General features: G+C 35.5%; 1 protein-coding gene across 1 annotated transcript in view; it reads right to left on the bottom strand.

Moving 5' to 3' along the window:
* The window catches only part of LOC106876507 (disks large homolog 1), a gene marked incomplete in the record, with an annotated part of 700,185 nt that overhangs the window by 298,206 nt on the left and 391,550 nt on the right, over positions 1 to 10,429 (bottom strand). The window contains 1 exon segment of the mRNA XM_052974679.1: positions 9,028 to 9,075. Within this exon segment, the coding sequence (XP_052830639.1) occupies positions 9,028 to 9,075 (48 nt within the window).

The raw sequence follows: 10,429 nt of genomic DNA, 5'->3' as shown, positions 1-10,429 counted from the left end.
ATATATATACATATATGTATATAAAGAGAGAGAGAGAGAAAGAGAGAGAGATATACACGTTTGTGTCTTTGTGTCTGTCCACTACCACCAATTTGACAACCAGTGTTGTTGTGTGTATGTCCAGTAACTTAGCAGTTCAGCAAAAGCAACCAGGTTTTAAAAAAATAAGTACTAGGGTTGATTCATTGAACTAAAATCATTCAAGGCGGTGTCCCAGCATGACTGCAGTAAAAGTTAAAAGGCACTGAAAAGTTTCTGAAAGTAAAAGGAGCTTGCGGGAGAGGGAGACTTTGAATGAAGTGGTGAAGACGGCTCTCAAGATGTTGCATCTCCTGATAGGTAAGATAATGGGCAATAACTACTGATGATGTGCAATTTTGAAGAGTCATCCACATGACAAGTATAGTGAAGCATACATAAAATGGGATTAATGAGGGAGACTGGGATATATAATGTTTAGGTCTTTTGTCCAGTTTGTACTTGGTAAGACTCAATCTGCTGTTCCTCTTCCCTATTTAATAAAACCCTAACTTGCCCTATTTCTTTCCTCTGTTATTTACAGCATCATTGTCATCCATCACACCTTAGCACTGAGGATTTCTATGACCACCAATTACTTACCCTCTCTTTTATCAGCAAATATTTGGCTGCCCAATACTATCTCTCTCATCATGATGCCTGAATAATGAGGGATTACATTAAATCTACTGGCATCCAATGTACTTCACCACTCCCTGTCCCTGCTGCCCACCATCACTACATCTCTCCCTTGGTTTATTGACATTCATCACCTATGCTCTTTGTTGTTAGCTAACGTTATCACTTTCCCTTCTATAGTGCTAAACACCACACACACACAACATTAGGACATTTATTATTGACATCCTTACACACACACACACACACATATATATGAATGACTGAGAGGACAAATGAAGAAAAGGCATTCAATACATTTATTGGGAGTTACATGTATTGTTTAAAACAGATTGATTTGGTTTCCGTGCTACTTCATGTTTCACAAGCCTCTGACAGAGCCTGTCTCCTCAGGCTGGTGGGATATCCAAATGCCTGAGGATATCCCACCAGCCTGAGGAGACAGGCTCTGTCAGGGGCTTGCGAAACATGAAGTAGCATGGAATCCAAATCAAACCGTTTTGAGCAATATAGGGATATATATATGTGTGTGTGTGTGTGTATACATATATTTGAGTGGAAAACTAACTAAAAATAATCATGCAATTGGATAACAAAACTCCCTCTATGAGTGCTTAAAATCTACAATATCTAAGGAATATAACTCCAATAAAATCATTTAATTGAAATTTTGAAAAATATAGAAAACGTTGTTTAAGTGTGGTTGTCACATACACATATGCACTCATATGCACATGCATCTTTTGTTTAGTCTCTCTCTCTCTCTCTCATCTCTTAAAGTAAGCAATTCGACACAATTTAGCAGAATTCCAATTCTTTATATATATATATATTACACACCACCACACCCACTCTTCCCTTAGAAGATGCATACACTATCGTTATGACAGAAACAAAAGAACAAATATAAAGTTGTAATACTGCAAACACACACAGACACACATTTATATAGAAGATGTTAAGCCCAAAAAGATACGATTTCACAAAAATAAAAACAATAAAAATCTATACAATTAGTGTAGTGGAAACATCTGTAGCCTTCCAAACACTTTTTTTGCATCATAAAAATGATTTTACCAACGAAAGCGATTTTCATAGCATAAACAGATGAAAACAGATGAGAACAAACAGAGCTTACTGGAGTAAATATATGACAGTTTTCACATGAACACAAAGAGTAGATCACCAATAAATACATGAAACAGAGCAGAAAGAAGACATTTTGGTGTCATCTTCTTTGTCTTCATATTCTTCCTTTGCTGTTTGCTGTTTAAAGAGAAGCCACAGATATGCATATTTTACAAAGGACTTCATTTTATAAGAGTGGCTTAATAAACTATAGTACTTCACATGTGAACTTTCTGCTAGGTTAAGCTGGAATTTCACAGATAATTGCCATTGTAATTTCATATATGTGCATACACATACGCACAAAATTTGCTTTTCCGATATTAGCTGCAGCGGTGAAAATGTGGCTCAACAAATAAGACAAGCATATTTCGTTGAAATGTCTTGCCCTCTAGCAATCATCACAGGAAGCATTCTTCGTTTTACTTAAGACAAGAGCTATTATAAAATGAACAAGGAAAATAAGAACTGCCAGAAACACCATCACAACAACAACATCAAGAACTACACTAGCAAGCTATTACTACTTTGTAGTACAAATTATGAAGTCAAAGAGAGAATTAATTCGCTCCAGCAAATGTTAACTGTCCAAGAGATATTTTTGTGCAGTAACTAATAATAACTTGGTTTTGATAATTGCATATTAGGGAAAGCTTACTGAGGGCCTAGGTAGAAAATAATGCAATAAGTGGAGCACAATTTACAATTGTTAAACATATTCTGTTCATCTACTGATATACTCCCATACGCCTCTGCTTACCTACAGTTATCAACATCTCTGTGAAATACACATTACAGAGTAGCTGTATATAATTGATATTATAGTTGTAGCAGAGTAATGAAAACTACCAGGTCTGAAAATGGCTATCATCAACACCATCCCCACCACCATAACACCAGTACTACAACATCACCCTCATCACAACAATAATGCAATCAGCAATGCAATGCCATTCCCACTATCACCATAACACTAGAATAGAATTTCTGAAAGATAAGAGAGCTTCAATGATGTCAATATACTAGAAATAGCAGCAAAATCTCCAGTCCAAGCTTTGTTGTCAAAATAAAGGATACATTGAACAACAAAGAAGCCCCTTATATGTAAAAAGACAGTATGATCATAGCTGGTATATATTTAACCCTTTAGTGTTCACATTATTCTGCCATAATTAATGCTTTTTTATCCACATTGTTTTAAACTAATCAAGCATTATCTCGTAGCTATGATATTTTGATGAGGTAGCTACTAATTTTTAAAACCCTATTGTATGGTTGGTGTGAGAGACCAGATCTGGCCAGTTTGAACATAGAATAGGCAGAATACTTTTAATAATAGATTTTTCTCAATTACAACTGACTTGAGTAAAAACAACCACCCCAAACTCCATCCATCCATGTTTCTTCTACCCTGATAATAATAACACTTGTCCCTTGTCTAACAAGTTCAATGTCACTTAGCTGGAGATTAGTGTTCTAAATCCACAGTTAAGGCTTAATCCAAAGACAATCAGGCACTGTACACTTTCACTATTCAGACACAGTTTCAACCACATTCATCAGTATTCTCCTCTTTGAAGAGGTTGAGTATGATTTAAGGGAATCTGGCTGTGATTTCTAGTGAACCATGTAACCACATAGAGGCTGATTGATAGATCCTTTAGAATGGAGAAATTCTATTTCAATCAAATCTGAATCCCATTAATTACCTTATCAAAGAATTGAACAAACAGTTGGTAGAATACAGTTAATATCACCGAGAGTTATCTTTGGAAACCTCTTCATTCTAGTTCAGTTCTTAATATACTTGGTAGTTTCCAAATAATACCTTTAGGAAATTATTCTACAACATATTTGGTCAGAAAAAACATGTGTGTATATATAACTTGCAGTCAAAATAGTACCAGTCATCTAACAATGCTTGTCACTGGAACCTACTATGATGACCAGTGGAGTGGGAAAGTGCTGTACAACCTTTTGTCACTTAAAGTTATTGATGTACAGATGTCTCACTATAATTAGGCTGAATGTGAGATGGCTATGATTTGACAAAATGCGGTAATCACCATACATACACACAAGATATTGGCATCATGAGGATGTCCAATTGTGAGCTGTTTAGGGGAATGCTCTAGAGATGTGAAATGTATTGTTATTCTTTCAGTTATGTTCCTGCTCATTGTCACTGCACTGTTTTATTTGTTCCGCATACCTAGGACAATGCTGGTTCTTATTTATTGATCATTGATATAGCGTGAATTAGAAGTTAAGAGATTTTATAGTAAGATGGTACTATTCTACTAAATAGTTACAGACTATAATGATTGTAGCATTGTTATATAGCAAATATGATAAAGCATATGAGAGAGAGAGAGAGAGAGAGAAAGAGAGAAAGAGTGAGAGAAATAAGGAAAAAGTCAGATATCTGAATTGTTTGTTGGGCGATGTCATTTGCAGTGAACATGATTCATTGCAATGAGAATGGTAAAACAAAAGAAGAGACAAAGAGAAAGGACGAGGAAGAGGAGGTGGAGTCAAGGAAGTAAAAGTTCTAAATTTGAAGAATTACTAAATGTTACTAGAAAAGAAGTTAGGATGTACAGTATATGAAAGTTGCAATGGTTAAATGGTTGAAAGAAGACATGAATATATATATATATATATATATATATATATATATATATATATACACATACATATATATATATATATATATACATACATATATTTCATATATAGAATATATAGTTATATTGATTGATTTTATACACGGTGGTTTGGAGGGGATGAAGAGTAGAATAGTGGTAGTGCCAGAGTAGATTGTGGTGGTTTATAGCTCCAGGTTAGCACTGAACTAGATGTCCTATGATACAAAGGTAGCCTCAGTTTTACTATGACTCCATCTAGCTAAGGACCACAAACTGCACTTAGTATGATTCATCACACAAGACAGTGAGCTGGTAAAACTGTTAGCATGCTGGGCAAAATGCTTGGTGACATTTCATCCATCCTTATGTTCTGAGTTCAAGTTCTGCCAAGGTCAACTTTACCTTTCATCCTTTTGGGGTTGATAAAATGAGTACCAGTCGAACATGGGTTGATGTAATTGACTTATCCCCTCCCCAATATTGCTGGCTTTATGCCAAAATTTGAGACCAATATGATTCATCCAGTCAGCTGGCAGAATCATTAGCATTCCAAGCAAAATACTTAGTGGCATTTTGTTTGTCTTTACATTCTGAGTTCAAATTCCAGAGGTCAACTTTGCCTTTCATCCTTTCAGGGTTGATAAAATAAGTACCAGTTGCACACTGGGGATGATGTAATTGACTCGCCCCTTCTCCTAAAATTGCTAGCCTTGTGCCAAAATTTGAAACCAACATGATTCATCACATGCAGTACTGAACTGTACATGATGCAGTATGACAAGCCAGGCACGCTGCACTGTCCAGGCTACTTCTGTACTCCTAAAGACACAGCCCCATCCAGTATTCAATGATGACTGATATGAATTCCACTGTAATGCAGTCAGTGTATTATGCTTCCCACTCTGTCCAGTTTATTTCTGTACTCTGCAGATCCTGGTAATGGCTTAGCAGAGACAAGGAAGGTTAACTTAGCATGACACCAGCTGTTTCTCTATACTTAATGGTGTGAGTCCCAACACATTTGGGGTCAATAAGGTTTTTGAAGATGCAACTGTATATGTTACTTATATTTGTCTGGTCTCACTGGAAGATGTGTGTGTGTATGTGGGGTTGTATTGGGGGTAATAGTGAGGTGGTGGAAGTAGAGGAATGTGTCAGTTATGAGGTGGTTGTGGTAGTGTTACCACTAGTGGTGTATCAGCATTGTGGTGGTGGTGGTGATGATAGTAGAGGAGTGAGTCAGCAATGAGGTGGTGGTGGTGGTAGTAGTAGTGATAACAGTAGAGGAGGGTATCAGCAGTGAGGGTCAGTAATGACTGATCAGTGTAACATTAAATGGAATCATTTAAAACTGAAGAAACCACTTATAGATGGAAAGAGGCAGTAGAGGAGGAGGAAACTGCAGAAAGGTGCGGAACAGAGGAAGCAATTCTGATGGAGAAAGACAACTGAAGTGGCATGTTTCACTTTTAGCTAAAAGAACAGCAGCTTAAAAGATGGGGAAAAAAATACAGATGAAGAACAACAAGAAAAGAAGTTCTAAGAAAAATAATAACAAGAAAAAAAGAAAAAAAAGTAATAAAAAAAAAAAAAAGCAGCAGTAGTTATTGTTGAAATAGCGGTGGTGGTGGTGGCAATGATGAAGATGATGATGATGTAGAAGAAAATGAAAAGAAATCAAAGAAGAATGTTTTTAATGGATAAAAAGAAAATAGAAAAAAGATTTGTGAGATAAGAGTTGAAATATCTTCAGTTACCGTTTTATGGAAGAATTAGTTTTAGAAAACTTTTGCCAAAAGTGAACAATGAAAATAGATTTTCGTGAGAAATGGAGCGAGAAATACACGCATGGAGATGGTAGAAAGAAATCAAAATATCAGTTTTAGCCACAACTATTCTATATTGAGTCTCTTTTGGCTGTAGCTGGAGCATCTGCAAATCTTGAGACATATATATGTATTCTTGTTTAGCTGCTGGTCAGCCCTGACCCAGCAAACCTATGATTCAAAGGTGTGACCATTCCATCTTTTTATACATCTAGAACAATGTTTCTCAGCCATTTTTCACCTATGGACCCCTCTGATTCCTATTTACATGGATGGACCCTTCTAGCAATTTGATATTCAAAAAATCCCTTACATTTTCATAATCAAACATTATTAGGAATTGTATAATAAAATTAAGAATATTTTGTGTATTGTAGAAGTATAACCAATTCATTGTACATAAATTTTAACAACAAAATCTTATATGGACCCCCAAGGGTCATATGGACCATGATTGAGAACCACTGATCTGGAACTATGTTGCCTGACCAAAGCCTTTTGAGTGGATCTGGTAGAAGGGAACTGATGGAAGCCTGTTGTGTGTATGGAAGCCTGTTGTGTATGTTCCCATACAATTAAATATAAACTAACATAAGTTATGTCATTCATATGCAATCTTTCATGAAGTAAGTAGTCATTGTGCTGTTTGAGCAGATAGATTGAATATTACCTAGTTTGAAAGCAGGTGAGGGTTGGTGACTAGAAGAGTATCAAGTTATAGAAAACGTGCTTCAACATTTTTTTGTAACTTCATTTTTACTGTACCACCAGACAGTGTAATATTGAATTTTTCATTTCAGCATCTTCAGATCTCTGAGACAAACACAGCACTACATTTAACAGGTTTTAGAGATGACAGTATGATATATATATATATATATATATATATATATATATATATATATATGGTATATGTTGCCCACCATGCTGGTACTATTTCTAAATGTAAGAAATGTCTTCCTAACAGTAACTAAGGATAGACACAACATTTCTTTAATTTTAAAGTTGAAGAATTCCACGGCATTTGCAGACCCAGTGGAGATTGATGTCATTAATGTTCCTTTTTTTAAGTCAACTCCTACAGCAAAGATATAAGCAGAGAAAGAATTCTGATGGCTGACTTTCTTAGAAGTAAGGACTTGGTGTTCTGAGTAGTGCATGCCCTGGGAGAGTGGATACAAGAGTGACAGGAAGAGGAAAGATGAGCTGAACAGATCAATAATTGTTGTCACTGATATTGAAACTGGAAGACACCAATAGTATTTTTTTAAACAATAAACCAGATTTCACTGAAAAGGTCAGAATACAGCAAAAACATGTTCAGAGTTAATTTTCATTTGTACTTGCTGTAAAATAAATATTTTAATAGCCATTTACCAATAACAGTTTTTCCTTACTGCATATTTGTTTTAGTTTTAGCCTCTATATTCTGTCAGTCTTTGAAGAAATACAAAAGTCTAAAAAGTTGCAAATCCAACATCTCATATCAAATTAATTTACAGTAATATACTTTTTAGCTAATTAACCTTTATCTCAAATTAGCTTTTTAATGTGTCATGTATTCAACATGTTAACACTAACTGAACTATCAACATAACTCTGGTGAAACACAAAACTGTCTTTGTTAATGAAAGCTGCCATTCCTGCACTCAGGACTGCCAGATCAAGCAATGAAAAGCAGTGAAATGTACCTACACATAATAACCTTTTTACAGCTTGGTGGAGTGTATCAATAATGGACTTTATGAATGAGATGATGGAGGTCTGTGTTACATAGAGAATGTGAATACTATATTCAGTGACACTAAATGCAAGGAGGTGTGTCTGTGTGTGATTTTACAAACCTGTTTAACCCATTAAAAATAACAGTAATGGAAAATGCTGAATCTTATGAAGGAGATGACAGAGGATTGAGATATGTGGTTATTGCTGTACTTAAGAAAATCTGCCCACCACAATAGAAAAGAGATCCTAAAACTAAGGTGTCACATAAAAAGCATAGGTGGGAGCTTGCACCACATAAAAAGCACTGGTGATGATGCCATGTAAAAAGCACCCAGTACACACTGTAAAGTGGTTGGCATTAGGAAGGGCATCCTGCCATAGAAACCTTGCCAAAACAGACATGGAGCCTGGTCAGCTTTTGTCAATCTGTCCAACCAATGCCAGCATGGAAAATGGATGCTAAATATTGTCGATGATGATGATGAAACATGTTGGTATAAGTTAAAATGGTAATGGTGGCAGCAGTAGTGGTGGTGTGATAGTGTAGTAGCAGTGTTGGTAGTTGTAGTGCTAGTGTTGATGGTGATGCTTAACAAGAACGTGACTTATGTGAATGGTTGGCAGAATAGAAGTTGATGAAAAGAAACATTGAATTAGCACCATCCCATTCTTTCACCCCCACTCCATTTTTCTACAATGTTACATTGCCACACCCACCCTTTTTATGTGACCCCACTCACTATCTTCCTCAACCCCAGGGCCTTAACATTCCTTTACTTTACAGAACAGGTGAAACAATCAAACAGAAATGAACCCCTTAAGACAACAGAAAAAGGGTGATGTTTCTGAAAAATACTGAGAGAAGGGGAGGGAGAAAGTAAAAGACAAAAAGAGGAGATGAGAGAAGAACAGGAGGAGGAAGAGATGAAAGAAGGAGAAGACAGAGGAAGAAATTAGAAGAAAATCCATATAAGATGAGAAGATAAATCATTGACAGCATTAAGAAAATTAATTCCAAGAGAATGATTCTGTCAGAGACTTACCCTCTCCAAAGCAATTTCTTCATATTCCCAATCTTGTTCAAAATCAACCTGAAAAGATAAAAAAAATAATAATAATGAAAATCCCATCAGTTTATTAAGTGATTAACAATGTAACATGGTATCGAGTAACATTTTTGAAAAATCAGTAAAATAAAACAGGGAATTTTCTTTTTTTTAATTGCAACAAAAATAAACAACTAAAGTTAAATCCAAAGATAACTGAAGAAAGGATGGCATTGATGGGAAAGAAGAAAAAAATTGAATAAATTAGATTTACTATAAAGAAAACTTAACTCTTTCAAAATTTTTCTAATTAAATTAAATTTCTCTCTACTTAAACCAGAAAATGCTTGATATCATACGATAGCAAAGAAAAAGGATTTCAGGGGGAAAGGTTGAAACAATACAGAATAAACATGAAAAGGGTAGGAATACAGATTAAATGGATTGTAGAAGCCTCTCTCGCTTCACTTTCCATCTTCAGGTGTCCCTCTTACAGAATATTGTAGTTTGGGAGGCAGTTTTAATGAACTAGAGTTAGATGAATTATTAAAAAATAACATGTAATTATAAAAACCATCTGTGTATCATAATATATACTATTGACAGGCATGATGCTGTAGCTTTTGTCTGAGATAAAAATCTCTTCATAGACATGTATTAAAAACACAATATGCACTTCACCCCTCTTGGGGTTTCTCCATGCCATGTATTCAGCAGTTAAATGCCTAGATGAAATCTGTCAACTCTGATAAATAGCAAAGTGAGGCTGCTGAAAGCTTGTCAGGCTAAAATTAACTCAGTGTACACAATTGAAACAGTATTAAATTATAAATGCCATCTGTGTAGTATACTTAAAACACACACATACACACACCATTGACAAGCATGAAGCTGTGGTTTTGTCTAAGGAAATGTCTCTCCATAAACATGTATTAAAAACATATCCTAGCAGCAACTCACAGAATCACCAGATGCCTTTTTGTCCTTATAGGAGCTTGTCAATGATGTATAGCCTGTAGTCACATGCCTAGATGAAATATGACACAGTAAATTGTTGCTGGGATGATGTTCAACTGTAATGTACATCACATGTTGGGTCAGCATGATACACAGTGTGTGACAATACTGTAACATTGAATTATGGGCACAAACTATCTGACAAGCTGCTTTCTATACAGCTTCCATCCACCCAATTTCACTCATTAGTTATGCATTGATCTGAGGCTATAGACAATGGCATTCACCTAAGATGCCATCCAGTGGCACTAACCTGGGACTGCAAAGTGAACTTAACCATTCACCACACAGTGCCTATATTGCATACACATTATCACTCATCTCTCTCTCTCTCTCTCTCTCTCTCTATATATATATATATATATATATATATATATATATA

The sequence above is a fragment of the Octopus bimaculoides genome, chromosome 19 (genome assembly GCF_001194135.2).
Source record: "Octopus bimaculoides isolate UCB-OBI-ISO-001 chromosome 19, ASM119413v2, whole genome shotgun sequence".
Taxonomy (NCBI): domain Eukaryota; kingdom Metazoa; phylum Mollusca; class Cephalopoda; order Octopoda; family Octopodidae; genus Octopus; species Octopus bimaculoides.
Note: the sequence above shows the minus strand (reverse complement) of the source record. Positions and strands in the feature narration are given on the sequence as shown.